The 18,065-nt window shown below is 41.0% G+C and overlaps 1 protein-coding gene across 2 annotated transcripts in view; it reads left to right on the forward strand.

The window, feature by feature from the left end:
- LOC122793098 (probable global transcription activator SNF2L2) overlaps positions 1-18,065 on the forward strand; it is a 2,696,898-nt gene that overhangs the window by 971,697 nt on the left and 1,707,136 nt on the right. For both annotated transcript variants that reach the window (XM_044060828.1, XM_044060829.1), the window contains exon 11: positions 11,169-11,222. In XM_044060828.1, the coding sequence (XP_043916763.1) occupies positions 11,169-11,222 (54 nt within the window). The remainder of the gene's footprint in view (positions 1-11,168; positions 11,223-18,065) is intronic.

Genomic DNA, 18,065 nt, shown 5'->3' on the forward strand with positions numbered 1-18,065 from the left:
TCATCCAAGAAGTCCCCCAAGACAAGAAAGAGCCCAGAACTTGCTCAGTATTTTTTTTAGTACCAAAGGAAAACAGGAGATTGAAGACCAATTTTGGATATCAGCAATCTGAACAAGTCAGTTCAGTACATAAAGTTCCAGATGGTCACAGTTCAGTCCATTCTGCTTGTTTCTGCACAAGGATGACTGGATATGCTCAGTAGATCTTCAGGATGCATACCATCATATCAAAATGATCAGGCAATCCAGAAATACACTCCTGGCAGGGAGCCAGTCATTACCAATTCAGAGCTCTGCCTTTGGTCTCACCACAGCTCCCAGGGTGTTCACCAAGTGTATGGCAGTAGTAGCAACTCACTTGAGACTGCAAGGATTCTGGGTATTTCCTTATTTGGGTGACTGGTCCATAACCCCTCTGACCGTACATCATCTGTTCAAAGCACAAGGTTATGTACTCCATTTTTGCTCACACTTAGGAATCTCCATCAACTACAAGAAATCTCATTTTGAACCAACTCAAATTTTGAAGTTCATCGGACCCTTGTTCAATACGGTGTCCTTGACAATCTCCCTCTTTCCACAAAGGATTCAAACCATTTGATTCCAGGTCACAAAGATCATTCAAAGTTCTTCTCTTTCAGATTTATTGATCCTTCAAGCACTGGGGTCATTGTCTGCTGCAATAGTTTTGGTCCCACTAGCAAGGTATCACATGATAATTCTTCAGTGGTCCATACTGACTCATTGGCTCATTTGTCATCAGCCTGTATCCTCCCAAATCAAGATAACTCAGGTACTCAAGAATTATCTCCTTTAGTAGGTTTTCTCTGATCAGATAATGCAAGGTTGTCCCTTTATTCTCCCTCAGCCCAAGGCCATAATTACCACAGATGCTTTCCATATTGGGTGGGGGAGAGACATTTCTTGGGAAAGACAGTCCAAGTCTCATGGTTGCCTATTTTCATTCTTTCTCAACTGCCCACCCTCCAACCCCCTACCAGATTTGACTTTTGGATGGATTGGAAGATGCTGAAGGAAACAGTGTTCCTTTAGTTGAGCTCCACATACTGTTATCTCATCGTCCTTTGTGTTATACAGGTTGTAGGAGCAGCAAACAAGATCTGAGGTGTGTTAGGGGGCTAGTGCATTATGAGTAATGGAGGAGCTTGAGAGTTTGTGTTCCTTGAGCAGGAAAAGCGGCCAAGTCGGATCCGAACCCATTTGTTGACGAATAATGAAATTGGACAACACAGATGGGAGTGATATGGTGAGTGCATAACTTTTTTATTTGCAAATCTGAGCAGCTTTTTGTTTCCTTTCAACCCAGGATTGGTTTAACTATCTCTAATCAAACCTCCTCCTCCTGGATTTTTAAGGCCATTTCTTTTTGTTTTTATAGGTTCATAGGTAGGTACTAGGCTGTTGGCCTAAGTAGGCCTAGCCAACAAGGTTCCCTGGCTTACGCCACCCAAGAAAATAATTTTCCTGTGCCCCTGTCGAGCAGAGCCACAGAAGTGATCCCTGGGGTGTATTTCCTATTTCCCATCCATTCATCAAGATTTTTCTTGAAGAGTGCTAATGAGGAACTTTGCTTGACATAGATGGGTAGCTTGTTCCAGAGTATGGGAAGTCTCTGGGACAGGACTCTATCCCTCCAGCATGTCCTGTTTATTGTGGTGACAAGGTTTAGGTCCCTAGAGCGTGTAGCTTGGAGGGATTGGAATTTCTTTAGTCGCAGCATATCCAGCAGCTTTGGGTTTGACATAGCTTTATATGTTAGGCAGAGATCACCTTGGAGTAGGCGATATGCTACGGAGTAAAGCTGGAGTTTTTTGGTCAGTGTAGGGCATATGTTTGAGGCCAGTAATCCTCTTTGTGAGGTACTTCTGTGGCCTTTCCAGCTGCTGCAGATGTCTTGTGAGGTACATTCCAAAAGGGGCATTGTACTCTATAATGGGTCTAACGAGTGTCAAGTAGAGGGGAACAATGACCTCTTTTTTCCTAGATGAGAACCATTTTGTGATGAGGTGTGCCACTTAGAAGGATTTCCTGACTACTGTGGCGATGTGATTATCAAAGGAGAGACTAATGTCCACCTGGGTCCCAAGGTCTCTTATCACACATTCGGCATTAAGTAGACTGCCACCTGTGTAGTAGTTCATGGGTACAGAGTTTTTTACCAAAGGGGATGACAATGCACTTTTTGGCATTGAGCTTGAGGCCATGGCTCTGACACCAGGCATCTGTCTCAGTGAGGCCCTTATGTAGGATATCCACATCATTTGGGGACTCTACTATGGCTCCTAGTTTGCAGTCATCTGCAAACTTCTTTAGCCAAATGCCTTCTGTGTTAGCCTGTACTTCAGAGAAGTAGATACGAAACAGGAGAGGTCCCAGGACTGAACCTTGTGTTACTCCACTTGTCACCGTTTTGAAGTCAGATTTGGAGTCTGCAACTTTTACAATGTGGGTTCTGTCAGTGAGCCAGTTGGCAACCCATCTTGTGACGTAAGGATTTATACCTAGTTTAGTGAGTTTATCTATAATTCCAGAATGGGGGATGGTGTTGAAAGCCTTGGCGAGGTCAAGATAGGCTGTATGAACCACCTTACTCTTGTCTACAGCTTTGGTGAGTGCCTCAAAGAAGTCAGTCAGGTTCAGGAGGCATGATCTGCCTTTCACAAACCCGAACTGGGTGGGGTCCAGAGTTTGGAGGTTACCAATATCTTTGTTTGAGTTCCATGATGATACGTTCCATGGCCTTACAGCCAGGCTCGTCAGGCTAATAGGGCAATAGTGCTCTGGATCAGTGGTGGTTCCCCCTTTGTGGAGTGGGATAACTGTTGCTGTGCGCCATTGAGTGGGCCCAAAGCCTGATGTGTGGCTATGATTGAACATGGTGCTTAGATGGGGAGCCAGTTTGTTCTGAAGTTCGTGTAAAATGCAGCCTGGGATGTTGTCCGGTCCCATGGATGCTGCATTCTTGGCTTTAGAGAGTGCAGTAGAGAGTGCAGCTTTTACCTGTGTAATTGTGATTACATCGACTCTGCATTCTTCCTGTATATATATGGGCCCTTTAGGGAGTGAGAGGGAGGTAAAGTTAGCACTGAACCTATCTGCCAGGATGTTGGCAATATCAGTTGGTTCTGTAATTTTCGTGCTTTGTGCTATAACTCAGAGCAGATCTGTGTGTTACCATTGAGATTCCTGACATAGCTATAGAATGCTTTGTGGTTGTCCTTAGAATCAGGGGTGATTTTGTTTTCATAGCTAGCTTTGGAGGATCTTATAAGGGATCTTAGCTTCTTACTAAGGCTGACCAGGGAGCTCCTCCACTCTTGGGATTTTACTCTCTTTTGCAACAGTTTCTTCCTTCTGTTGTAGAGTTTGTTTATGGCAGGGGACCACCAGACTGGCTTCTTTTTTTTGGAGGATAGCGTCTTGGTTCTGTTCGGGATAGCATGATCCATGCACTCGTGTAAGTGCTTATAGAGTGCATTTGTATAGGATTCAGCAGTCATAACTGTATTGTCCATATGCATGGGTGTCATGAAGTTTGCCACTTCTGTATTAAGAAGCATGAAGTTGGCTTTGGAGAAATTTTTTACCATGATTTCCTTAATGAGGGGTGGGGGTGAGATGTGGATATCTAGGGTGATTAGCTTATGGTCGGATCTGACCGAGTATACTCAAATCAAGGGGTGGCATAAGCCAAACAAAATCGGGCTAGGATTGTAATTGCTCCAGGGTAGATAGCCTAGTATGAACCTATGAACCTAGGAGTTGACTTTAGGTGTGGAACACCAGTCACTCATGTTGGTAATGACTAAGTCTAGGATATTGTTGCCCCTGGTGGGGGTGTGGATAAGTTGATCCAGGGCATTAGAATTTATGAATTTCAGAAAGCGTTGAGCAAAGGAGTTGGTACATGAGTAGTTTTCCCAGTTAATGGTGGGGTAGTTGAAATCACCCATTAGTAGGGTGTTTGGTTGAACCCTAATATTTTCCAGTATATCAAGAAAAGAGGAGTGGGAATCCTGGGGCATGGTCTGACTAGACCGTAATACTAAGAAAGGAGGTGGTGTAGCCATTCTATATAAAACTGGACTACAGGTAACCTCAATAGACTCAGAACCTCCCTTAACTAGTAATGCAGAGGTACTTATTTCCAAGATTCAACTCAACAAATGGAAATCTATATATAGTATCTGTATCTATCTCCCTCCAGGCAACAATATCAGCACCTTAGGGGCTATCCTAAGCTGGCTATCCACCACCTACCCACAAGAAACGATTGTACTCGGAGACCTTAACATAAACTGGAGGTGCTGTACATCTGAGCAGCCTTCTACCCATATCAACCTACATGGTTTTTCTCAAACCATTACATCTCCACTAGATTTAATAAACTTAATAACAATGACAGCACACTAGACTGGATCCTTACAAATAGTAATCAACAATCATACAAAGTAGGGACCCTCCCTGAAGACCTAAGCAACCACTCACTCACATTCCTAATCAGGTATAAGAGTGAAATTCCAAACACAGCCATTTATAAGAGTATAAGGTCTAACAAAAATTTTAACCTCGACAGCTTTCAACAAGAACTCATAGCTTGTGGCTGGTCACCCCTGAAACGCCTACCATTAGAAGAAGCAGTCAAATACTTTAATTCCAAATTCTTAACCATACTTGACTATCATGCCCCAGCTCATACAATCAGATGTAGATCAAAACCAGCCCCATGGCTTTCCAAAACTACCAAACAAAAAGTCCTCAAAAGAAACAAACTCAGGACCACCTGGCTGACTACTAAATGCCCTACAGATCAATTAAAGTATAGACAATTAAGAAACAAAACCAAAAAAGCTGTTCTATCTGATAAAAGAAACTTTTACTGTCACCTACAACAAACCCACCAAAATAAACCTCAAAAATTCTGGACTGGCATCAACAAACTGATACACCCAGGTCGCTCAGTCACACCCAACCCCTCAGGCTCTGAACACAATAGCCCCAACCAAATTTCCAATTCTTTCAATACTTTTTTTACAGAGACCATTCAATCTCTGGCCAATCAGCTATCCCCTGACACAACATCATCTTCCTCCCATAACACTAACAATCCACCACTATTTCAATTTCAACCTGTTCCTACATCCCTTGTCCGCACCCTAATACAAAAACTTAAACCCACCACTCTCGCTGCAGACCTCCTACCTGCAGAATATCTACAAAAAACTGCTAAAGCCATAGCCTACCCCATAACTATCCTTATCAACAGAGCTATCTCTGAGGGAACCATCCCATCAGTCTGGAAAATATCACATATTATCCCCCTGCACAAAGGTGGTAACTCCATTGATTTATCTAACTACAGGCCCATAGTCATATTATCCCCTCTGGCAAAAATCATGGAGAGGTGCATTCCTAAGCAGCTGTTAAACCACTTACTAGATAACAACTTGCTAGCTATCTGTCAACATGGCTTCAGACCATTTCACAGCACCACCTCTGCTGTCTTATCCTTCACTGACTGCATCAATTAAAATCGTAATAATGATACACTATCCTCAGCTCTCTTTATAGATCTGTCAAAAGCTTTTGAAATAGTCAACCACCAGCTACTCATAAACTTACTCAGAAACTTGTCACTAGATCCTCCTGTTATACAGTGGTTTCAATCCTACCTAAAAAACAGGCAACAAGCCATACTATGGCAGAATAGCCTGTCTTCCCATCTCCCAATTACCCTCGGAGTCCCTCAAGGCTTACTTGGTCCTCTCCTCTTCTCTATCTTCACAAACGACCTACACTCTGTAATACCTCAAGCCACTTGTATTCAATATGCAGATGATTCCACATTAATATCCTCAGCCACGTCACCATCACAACTACAGTCTCTAAACCAAAACGTGTTTAGCATAGTTGAGAAATGGCTCCTTGATCGATGTCTCATTCTGAATAAAAAAAAAAAAAAAAATGCTATTATTCGCACCCACACGTAGAACCTCCCCACTTAACTTTAATGTTACATCAACTAATGGTACCATTATATCTCCTGATCCTACCACAAAACTTCTTGGGGTACTAATTGATAATAGCCTCTCCTTTGAGCCCCATATTAACAACACTATAAAAACAGTTAAAAAACTAGGATCCCTCTATAGAATCAAACCCTTTCTGACCCCTGTAGCCAGGACCACTATTGCCCGTACCCATTTAATCTCAACCCTTACATATGCATCCTCTATCTATACTAAACTATGTAAAAGCAATATGAACAAGCTTTCCATCTCCTACAGTAATATTGCAAGATTTGCAACTGGGTCAGTCTACAGAACCCATCACTGCAACAATCTTAAACAACTAGGCTGGTTAGAACTGTCAAATCTAATTTTACTGAAACAACTCACAGTGGCCCAAAAGATACTGTACCAACCTTCAAATACTTACTAACCTAATCTCCCCCTACAATAACCTAAAGTCCCTGCACTCATCAAACAAATTACTAGTTCAAATAAATAAAACCAACAATCTGGCCGGCAACTCTCTGTTCTCTAACGCAGTAGGAAAAACCTGGAACACCCTCCCTGATCACCTAACCTCCATATCCTCAGCGCTCTTATTTAAAACCAAACTTAAAACATATCTTAAATCTCACCGGTTATGCCCCTGTGCTAATCCAGACTAACTACCATATTTGCATACTGACATTTCTTTACATACCAGCATAAGCTAGTTAATCCTATACTAACAATACTGTGCATGTCACTATACTTACTAATAGTGTTCTATTTTAAATAACTATTGTATACTAGCAAACAACATATTTGTGACTTTATTGCTCAATAGTGTACTTTTAGTTTACATAGTTTACCAGCAAATAATGTGTGTGTGACTTTATTGCTCAATTAGTGTGCTTTTTGCTTATATTGTTTTAAACATTTACAGTTTACTGTACTATTAATATTGTCCTACATTTTTAGCCATCTTTGTACCTACGTCCTTAGCTCTCTTTTAATAGGAATCATGATACTCATATGTCAAAAAGAAAGTAACTGCATAATAGACAAAAATCTCCCTGGGCCTCCACTGAAAATGGACATATATCCAGTTGGACCAGCCCGGTCAACAAATGTAAAATAAATAAATAATAAATGGTGGGGGATCTGTAGCAAGCTACAATTTAGATTGCAGTTTTGCTCAGAGTTAGTTGCACTTGGATAACCTTGGATGCATTGTGCTGAGCAACTAGCCTGGAGGTGTGGATATCCTTAATGAATATGGACACATCTCCGTCTCTGGTGTTCCGGTCCAGATTAGATGGCCAAAAAGTGTGGTATGAGTTATAGCCTGGTAATACAGGGGTGCACTCTGGAGCCTTGAACCAGGTCTCAGTCACTGCACAGATATCGATGTTCTCCATTTTAAGGAGTGCCTTGAGGGAGTGCATTTTGAGATTTAGATCTCTAGCATTGAGTAGCATTACCCTCAGTTTTTGCTTTCCTGTTCCTGTTACAGTGGTGAATTTGTTATTTGAACCTTGCCTAAAAAAGGCACTGTAGGGGCGTCAAGAGCCTTAGCCAGTATCCGGAATCCCAGGGGTGACAGGTGCAGGCCATCTGTGGCAAAGCATTGTGGTCTGTCGACCGTGTCGCCCTAGGCAGACGAATACTGGATCCCCTTAGAATGACACCAGAAGCTTAGCCAATTGTTGAAGTCAATCATTTTGTCCTTGTACTGCGATATCATTCTGGGCGATGGCAGGATGCTACTCAGGGCTAGGGCCATACCTGCCTGGGCTACAAGATCAGAGAGCTCTTCCATGTTTCTTTTCATGTAGTCCAGGGAGGTACATCTGAGGTCGTTCACACCAACATGGTCAATGACAGAGTCATATTTGTATTTGTTGTGGAGTGACCTGAATGCATGGGTTATGTGGCGGATCCTGACACCCGACAGGCAGCTGACAGAAATCTTCTCCTTCTTTAGCCTGGTGAGTGGGACATCAGTGGGCCTGACTATAGAGTCACCTATGACTAGTGTGTTGGGTACGTTATTTTGCCTTATGGGCTGTGGCTGAGTGGCACACTGAGTCTGTGGGCTATGTGTCATTTGGGTAGTGGTGTGGGGGGGGTGGAGGTTGATTGCATTTCTGCTTTGGAGGTCTCTGTTGCTTGAGCAGATTTTTATTGAGAAGCTCCATGAATGTTTCTGTGTTTCTATGTGTGGAGTTTGGTGGTGTAGGTTTAGTGTGACTATGTGATGTGTGTGTTGTGGTGCAAGTGTTTACCTTCTCCTCTTGACTGCCAAGTTCAGTCTTGGATGGAGAGAGCTTTACCTCCAGTTTGGCTAGATAAGTGCATCTCTCACAAGTTGTAGTGTTGGGTGGTAGGAGGAGAGGGTTGTCTGTGTACATGAGGCAATTGCTACATTGCCCCAAGATGCCCAGATTCATCAGATAGACAGGAGAGAACACTGGGGGTTGACCCTTGGACATGCCTAAATAAAAAAACTATTTTCCTCTAGATAAGTGAGGAAAGTGAGTACAAGAGCTGTTTTTCTCTAAGCAAGTGAGGAAAGTAAATACAAAAACTGTTTTCCTCTAGGTAATGAGGAAGGTTGAGTGCTGCAGTAATTTGTAGCTTATTTAGTGCTTACAACAAGTTCTGAACACGTGCTGAGCACGAAAAAGCAAATTCAAGTGCTAAAACCAAGAATCTGTATCTGATGTAGACGAGTTACTGGAAAGAAACAACTGCAAATGCGGCTTTTAGATCAGAAAGTTGAGAGAGATGGAAAGACTCCCCAAACAGCCAGTAAACTACAATTTCTGGGCCAGAAACCACTCCTTATGTGGTAGATAGGCTACTTAGTGCTTACCACTCCCACTGATGAGCTAGAAGGCTTCCCTCCAACACAGAAAGGCTTGGAGGGCTCAGGAGCTTACAAACAGTCCTGGATACAGCAAATCTGTTATCTGGACTAGACTAGTTACAGGAAAGACAGCAAACAAGCGTGAATGTTTTTGTTACAGTTAAGCAGAACACAGGGAGTTTCTAGCAAAGTTTTTTTTTTTTTTTTGTAAAGGAAAGGGAGAAGCAGAAGGCTAGGAAACTAAGTGGGTTAGCCTTCTCAAATGTTTTCTTTGTATGAGGTAAAATGAGCTAATGACAATAGACTGACAGGAGTGTCCCAGATCAAATTTACAGTAGGGGCGGGCAACTGCAAAGCCACCAATATAAGAAGAAGACATCAACAGGGAAGGGGAACAGTTCACAATATTCAATGGAAGAAATAACAGAATTGCAAACGGAAACACTGTATTCACTGAACATATAAAAATAAAATGCAATGCTATCTTTAACACTGCAAGTTTGTACTTATCCCAGCTTGTAATGCAGTTGATTGTAGGTATAAAGCAGCCAGCCAAACAACTATTGCTGAAATGATTTCAAAGATATATGACTAGCACTTATAACCACAGATTAAACCTGTAGGCTAAGAGTTAACACTTAATATGAATGAAGTGGAACAACAGTAACACCCACTTCTTTGCTGAGAGAGAGACAGCTCACAGTATTCAATGAAAGAAATAGAATTGCAGACAGAAACACTATATTCACTGAACAAATAAATATAAAAATAAAATGCAATACTATCTTTAACACTGCAAGATTGTACATATCCCAGCTTGTAATGCAGTGGATTGTAGGTATAAAGCAGCCAGCCAAACAGTTATTGCTTTTCATGGAAAATAACTTTTCTCATTGATGAAGGCATATTCTGCTAGGACAGTTGCCTCCTCTAGTGCTTTTTTCAAGGGTGTGAATACCAGTTCCATCCTTGAGAGTTCTACTTGGTAAGTTGGGTATTATTTCCAGGGCCAGGGCAGGCTTTGCCAGGGCTATCCTGCATGGGTTTGTAGAGGGCTCTTTTGGACCTTTCTCCTCCCAGGCTTCATTTTGAGCTTTTGTACTCTCCCTTGGGTAAAGAATAATGCAGCAGTGAGATGGAAAGGCAGTACATTTGCACAAAATCTTACCATAAGAGTAGATGTCCTTTTCTTCACTGCTGCACTGTTCAATCCCTCCCTCTTATCCCTCTGCTCTACCTTTTGCCCTGTACTTTTCTTGACCCCCCCCCCCCCGGGCCGAGGGCTCATTTTCTCCTTCTGGATGCATATGTTATCTTTGTTCCTAAGGGCGTTCTGTTCCTTCTTGTACTTTTGCATTTCTGAGTGTGTGCATCTGTACGTCACCTTTATGCCGTATGCCTTCCATGGGAGCACAAGTGCGACATACACTACCTATAAAAACTAAAGGCTTTGTTATACTGACCTGGTATTAAGCTATCGTTAGCAGGAGATCCCTTAGGTAAAGGATACTGCAACAGTGAAGAGAAGGATATCTACTGTTATAGTAAGATTTTACACAACTTTACTTTTGTAGCGTGTTTCCTTTACCCTGCTTAGTTATGCATTTACAGACCTTTAGTGTTTTAGTTGTTTTATACCTTAAGTTCTTGCACTATACTTTAGGCTTTAATTGCTCCTTTAGCCTTCCCCAGGAGAATTTGTTGAGATTAGAACTTTGTCTGCTACTTTCTGAACACCAGAAAGACCAGAGAAAGATGTCCCATGCACTCTGTTATAGCCAGCTTCCCTGCAAATGGCCGTGGCATGAGACTGCATCTTTGCATTCCTAGGACATACGTCTGCTGATAATGATCAAGCTGGGTATTGCCTTTGGCTCTTTCCTATACATATAGTGTTTTCCTGCAGGAGTTTTCCTGTTAGAAATTCTGTTGTTGTGGTGAGTATGCTTACATAACTATACTTTTCTTTAAAAATATTTTCCTCCAGGGGAAAGAGTTCACAATTTCTATTATTTATGTGCTTTAATTAATGCAAACTGACAGGGTCACTGGGAGTTGTCCCATGTCTGATATGAGATGCACCTGATGGTGAACTAAGTTTTGCCTGCATTTATTTGCTGACTGAAATTCTCTCAAAGATGCATTGCTACTGGAAGTATCCTACATACTTTTCTTGAAGGCGTTTTTGTTGTCTTAAGTTTCTTGACTTATAAGTGAAATCTACATAGTAGACTAACTTTATTTTATTATAATTATTTTTTTTTTGTTTTGTTTTTGCTGTAAAGAAACCAGAAGAAAGCACAGAAAAAATTGGCTCAGGCTTAGGTCCTGATGGTGAGGTAAGGTATTTTCAGTTTTTCAGTCTCGTTTCTTTCTGAAAATGTGATATAGAGATGTGGTTATTGCTTGGTTACAGTGCCTTTTGGTAGGTCCATCTCTGGTGGTGGGCCAGTTCAGACAACCCACCCCCCCCCCGTGTAGAAAAAAAAATAGTAGCCTGGGGAGGAATTCATCCACCTTACATACCTCTTGGTTGCTGTAACAACTCTGAGAGAAATTAGCCAGATTTGATGAAAAGATCCTTTGCTGATGGGTGAGCTCAATGAATAAATGTCTAATGATTAGTTTGTTTGCAAAGTTTTATCTCATCATATAGCACCAACTTACTGTCTGCAACCTTAATGGATATATCTGGCTGGGCAGTCCATGAAATGTTGAATTATCCATTTATATTTAAAACATTAGTGTTACCCTTACAATATGCATGTTATAGGGTCCGGTACACTCTACCTGGAAAATTGTAACAACAGGAAAACATCTTGCTAGGTGTACAGTTGGGTTAATCATCTCTTCTGTTTCAAGTCAGCAGTTTTTCCTTAGAGATTCTGTGCTGAGGGAGGGGGGGCACATGCTTCCTTTGTCAATGCAATCTGTGGTGTAACATGTTTTAGTAGAAAACGTCCTAACCAATAATCCTACTAGCTTCTTTTGCTACTCACATAGCTCAGAACATAATTCTGGTTTGCACTGTGCAAAAACTGTTGTGCTGTGTGCATTAAGCAATAAATATTTAGAGTGTTTGTGTGGCTGCCAAAACAGGCCAGGACTTGAACCAACATTATTCCTTTAGGATCCCTATCAGGTTGCTTGAGTTTTCAGAAACATGAAATTCATATCGGTGAGACGATATGATTGAATTTGTAAAAACTTGAAGCTTTTGAATGAAGATCTCGGTACAATGAGAAATGGGAAATTTGTTGTTTTCCTGAATGGTGTGCGATCTCGGAGTTGGTATATATAATTTGCAGGGGGTGTGGGATGCAGGGGGACTTGCACCCCTGCAAAAATGTAAAAAAAAAAGTTAAGATTTTTTTTTTTTTTATGTTTGAGTTTTCAGAAATTTGATCATATTGTCTCACCGATATGAAGTTCAAGTTTCGGAAGACTCGATCAACTGACATAGATCCCTGCTTTTAGTTGCAATCAGTCATCCCAGCCACTTAAAGGCAGTGGATGAAGAATCTTCTTGTCTATCTTACTACTCCTGAGGGCAGTGGTGGTTGAAATGGTCCTGTGTGGGGATTGTTGGGGAGGTGGGTGTCCCCACATAGAGATCCTGGTCCTTTCCAGTGTACCATCAAAAGACAATACAAAGGGAGGGCAGGCCTCATTTACACCCTTCAGAGTAAACTGTTTCACAAATGTCTATCTTATCTCATATGTTGCAGGCATGCCCTTAATTGTTGCAGTTTGAAGTCATGCCTACCTTCGTGAAAGACGAGAGACCCACTCAGAAGAGGTGCACTGTCCGTTTTTACTTTGGTGGGTGCACTCTGGAGTAGAGTAAACATCCTTTTCCCATTCATTTTGCCAGACTGTTGTAGAGACTGGCCTGATATTAGGCAGTAAATCTTTCACATACCTGGCCATAACTTTGTGGTTGTAATCAGGATAAAGGGCCCTTTTTTTAAGATCCCTTCCTTCTACGATCCAGTGCAAAAAGCATGAAAACTCAGTTTCAGGAAGGTTCTCTAACTCCTTCTAAGCTAGGGCATATGTTGTTCAAGCCTTACAGTTTAGACAGTTATTTGAAGTCTAGTGAGACTTGTCTTATGTAGGTGCAAGTGCACACACACAGAAAACATGGTCAGCTCTGGACCTGCTGCACATCTCTGACGTCCTTCTGCTGCCTTTGAGTACCAGTGGCTGACATTTACCTCTTACATTCTTAACTCCACATATGTTGTGTGCACAAGCGTATCTCTTCTGGAGCAGTTGGTGATGGGGACTCTCTGCCTTTGTCTTTCTTGGAGGAGTCTGAGTATTTGGAGCCCATTGTCTTGGAATCAGGTGAAGATGATGCCTATCAGATTACCCTTCCTTTGGGGAAACATTGATGATTATATGTTCTTTGTGGGCTGTATTTTTGGCAGTATTCCTCTCTAACCCCAACCCCAAAATCTCTTGATGAATATCTGAGGAAGAAGCTGGTCATGCCTTGATCACCTCTTTTCTGGAACCCCTTTTCAAGGTTGGTGCACATGCTGGATAGACACACCCAACTGCCACTCCAGCATTTCTTAAGAAAATAGATTTGCTCTACAGGCCTTTAGTTGATAAGCTTAGAGCCTTAATAGAAATCATCAAGTGGACTCCTTGATCTGTTTGGTCCAGCACAATACCCAGAGATCACTGCATGTCACCATCAAACATTAAAGTCTTGGATATGGTAGGTAAGAAATTTTCTTCACTGTAGTGTGGGGCATAGAACCTTCTGCTGTTTGTCAGATGTCCAGATTACAGTTTTCATTAGATCTGGAATTGGAAAAGCTTTTACTCCTGCTAAGTCTGGACAAAAGGTGGTCAGGGCAGCAACCTCAGAAATGTGTCTGCACAGGATAGGATGACTGAGGCCATTCTGTTAAGGGTTAGCTCAGGCAGTCCATACTAGATGCCCCATTCAAAGACTGGTAGCCTTTATAGGTCCCTGTGGCTACCTTCTTAAAGAGGACATATGTCCTCTCCACTTTTCAGGACCTCTCCCCTTCATTCCCATTCACACTTTTTAGGCTTAGTCAATCCCACAAGAAGAGCTGTCCTTTCAAAGTGTCATATGATAGTGTTCATTGGTAGATCATTGTCTCAGTATTTCTTATTTATGGGATGTACCCTGTTAAGAATACAGTATGTTTGGCCAGTCTACAAAAGTTCAGAAGCTTAGGCACCCACCTTTCATGCAGCACATCTGACATATGACTTGTGCGTGAAACTACATGCTAGCACTTAAGAAATGTACGGGCAAGTAAATCCTCAGAATTTTCTTGCCACCAGTTTGTTCACATCATGGTCTGGCAGCCATATGGCCTGTTTCAACTACTGCCGTTAACGACAGCTAAGTACCTGGTTAGGGACCCTTTTTTTTCATGTCATCTAAGAAAGAGAAGTATGACTGTGATTGGTAAATCCTTAACAAAGATACATATTCTAAGTGCCTTTTTTGCTAAGGACCAGAACAGAAATATAAAGGGTCAATATTTTTTTACCTAAAGCTATTAGAAGCTGTTTGTTTTCCCCTCATATTTTATATTGAGAATAAACTCCTTCAGTCTTTGACATGTGCTAAGATATTTCCCATCATTTTATAAAGTAAACCAAAAAGTTTTAAAGAAGACCCAGAACTTCAGTCTTCTTTCAGTCAGTGAGCTGCTTGATCATTCCAGAAACCTTCTGACTGTTATATCTGTTTTGGATGTTTGCATTTTTTGGGCAGCCGAAACGGTGCAGGATCGCAGAGTGTTCGCATGTCTGAACTGGCTAACAAGATGACTGATACAACTATGAAAGGAGAACAAAGGCTAATAGGGATCTGGGGGAATTCCTAAAGTACTTGACTGAGAAGTAACAGGAACCCTTATGGAGGTATGTCCAGGGTCTGTTGCTACTCATATAATATGTGTGGACACACCAAAAAAAGAGAAAACTGAAAACCAAACATGCCTTCCCTCCTGTTACGCTTCCTATGGATCTGCAATAGCAATTACTTTATCAAGGACTTTTCAAAGCCCTTATGTCTTTGTAGCCTTCTCAGTTTTATTCTCCCCCCATTTCTACTTTGCATAAAAGAAATAGGTAGTCTTTCTCTGAAGAAGATACTTCTTCAGAATCTGATTCGGAAGGTCTGAATTACTATTCCCAGATCCATTCACCCATTGTGCTTGAGTCTGAAGAAAATTACACTATGTCTTCAGAATCACCTCATGAAGAGTTTATCTTTGGAGAAGCAATACATTAGATGATGGAAAACGTAAACTGGGAAGGCAAACAGATTTCTGAGTCTCAGAAAAGATATGATCTGATGCATATGGAAACTCCAAAACACTGTGCTATCTTCCTGTCTTAGAGGCTTTGGAAGACACCTTTAAGGATGCTTCTTTGTCTCTGGATTCATAGCCTCCTACAAGTAAGAACCCAGGCAAGATCTATAAAGTACATGACACCTATATGTACTTATATGAAAACTTTCCTCTGACCCTGCAGCTGTTTCTGCAGAATGAGACAAATCTTCTAAATTGCTGCCTTCCACTGATGCATTACCAAATGATAAGAACAGTAGGGCCAGGAAAAGTGATGGTATGAAAGTCTATGCTTCTGCCTTTCTGTCTTTCCCCTGATATTAATTACAGACTTAAGATGACCAGGTACATGCATTCTATTTTTGACAATAGCTAGCATGTCTGACTCAGATTTTAAGTTTTCCATACGGAATATCCTTAATTCTGCCTCAGAAGGAGCAAGGCATTCCATCAAATGTGGTTATGATGCTGCTGATGCTTTCTGTACAATATCTGCTTACAGGGTCACATTTAAGAAGATGCACCTGTCTTGTACTAACTGCTAGATGCTCCTTTTGATAAGGATAACTTGTTTGGCTCTTTTTCTGCTAAAATTGTCAAGAAACTAGAGGAAAGGAAGAAAATAATGATGGATTTCAAGCAGCATTTTTTTACCCATTCCTAAGATTCTGAGGAACTAGCTCTCAAAATCTGGGCCTTTTTTACATAAAACCCCAAAACCTTCCGCACAAAATCTCTTAAGAAAATAATGGTAGGAAACACCCAAGTCTGACTTCAAGGGAGCCGTTTCAGACAAAAGTTCCAATTTCTGATTATTTTCTTTTGCTTTCTTCCCTTTCCCTCCACTTTGGCAAACCCCTCCCTAAGCTGTCAGGGAGACACACTTTCTCTTCCTTCTTCTTTGGAGAAAAATAAACATCAGACACTTGGGTTTTAAGCATAATAGAGAATGTGTGCAGACAGCACCGGAACCCCCCATTCAGTGCCATCAGGGATTCCTCGTGTCCTCTCAGACCAACACTTGCTACTTCTAATTTTGTAGAACCTGTTCCTTCAGGGTATTGTAGAACATGTTCCTTTCCATCAAAAAGGAAAAGGTTCTTAATAGAGACTTTTCCTTTTCCTAAGAAAAGAAGGAACATGGAGGCCAGTTTTGAGCCCTTCTATTCAGAATACCTTTCTGAAAGTACCAGAGTTCATGATGTCAGCCTTTTTTGTTATGTTGGATCTGAAAGATGCCTATCTGTGGATCTGTGGATCCCCATTCATCCAAACCAAAAAAAAAAAAATTACGATTGTATACATTGGGGTATCACTCTTAATTTACTGTTTGCCTTTTTTATCTGACTTTGGCACCAAGGGTTTTCGCATAATGCTTAGCAACTATTAAAGCTTTCTGCAAGCTGTAAGATATCCACATCTGTCCATACTTAGGAGATTTTTTGATACAGACCTCTTCAGTTCAAGTGATTCTTCAAGATTTATAGTTCACAACCAAACGTTTTCTCCACTAGGATTCAGTTTGAACATCAAGACATCACACTGGAACCCTCCTAGTCTCTGGTATTTCTAGGATGTCTTCTGGATACTTCCTGCATATTGACCTTTTTTTCCACAGGAAAAATTCATTTCCTGACAGGCTTATTTTAGACCAGTAGCCTGCCTTCTGATAAAACAGATGAATACAGTAATCAGGACTATTAAGAGAAATCTGTGTGATATAGACTGACTCAAAGCCCTGTTACTATACTCATTGTCTTACAGACTACTAATTAGTGACCTGTTTCTGGCATACATGGAATACATGGAATCCTCCAACCCATTACTGATGGATTTACTGCATATCAGCAAGGCAGATGGCATCAGAAATACTCAGTCTAGGAATCTTAACCTCTTCTGCAACATCAACAAAATGGTTTGGATGGACAGGTATATCTCTCAGATGATACAGCTGCTAAGCAACAGATTCCCCATCCACATAAAGCAAAGTTCATCCCTGTCCATATTCAAGCTCAACTTAGATGTATGGTTGGGAAACAGAAATGTTACCCCAGGACTGCCCCTGGCAGCTCCTAAATGCTTTACCCCATGCATGGGTCCCCTCAAATTATCTATAGCATGATCCCTGTTATTCTCATTAGGGATAATATATAACTATCGATGATGGAATGGATAAGGCCAGTCTATAACCAAATCGGATAGGCTTTTTCAAGCACAAAAAAGAAACCGGCTAGGCTTATAAATGGCCTGCAGGGGCAGCTAGCCTAGTACTTTTACCTATGAACCTGTAACAGAAATAAAGATGTTATAATACTGTGCAGCTGAATTAGTAACGGGTAAAGTCTTACTAAAAAAATAGAGCAATAGAAGAAAGAAATTAACAAAATACAGTGCCACCATGCATGCATCTTATAGAGAAAACTATAAAACAATTAAGACAGGAAGCGTCATTGATAGAAGATTATAGAAGGAGGAACAGTTCAACAAAAATGCTTAGAAAGATAGATGTGTTAAAGGCAATACACAGTATCAAAACAGATAGGATCTCATTGCAAATAATAAATTAAAGATGTCATCACAGGCAGAAAAACATAGAAAATATGAAGATAAATATTAAGGAAAAGTACAAAATTAGCAATTCATTAATGATCCAAAAAAAAGTTTTATAGAGAACTAGGAAACAAAGCAAAGGAAATGAAACACCATAAGAAAGGAGAAATAGACACATTTTGAGGAAGTATTCATGAAGACCTTGTGGAACATAACAAAGATGCTGAATGGATAGAAAAAATTAAGTGAAACACTAAGGAGTTTAAATGTAGAGGATAT

The sequence above is a fragment of the Protopterus annectens genome, chromosome 2.part0 (genome assembly GCF_019279795.1).
Source record: "Protopterus annectens isolate FY-2018-M chromosome 2.part0, PAN1.0, whole genome shotgun sequence".
Lineage (NCBI taxonomy): Eukaryota > Metazoa > Chordata > Ceratodontiformes > Protopteridae > Protopterus > Protopterus annectens.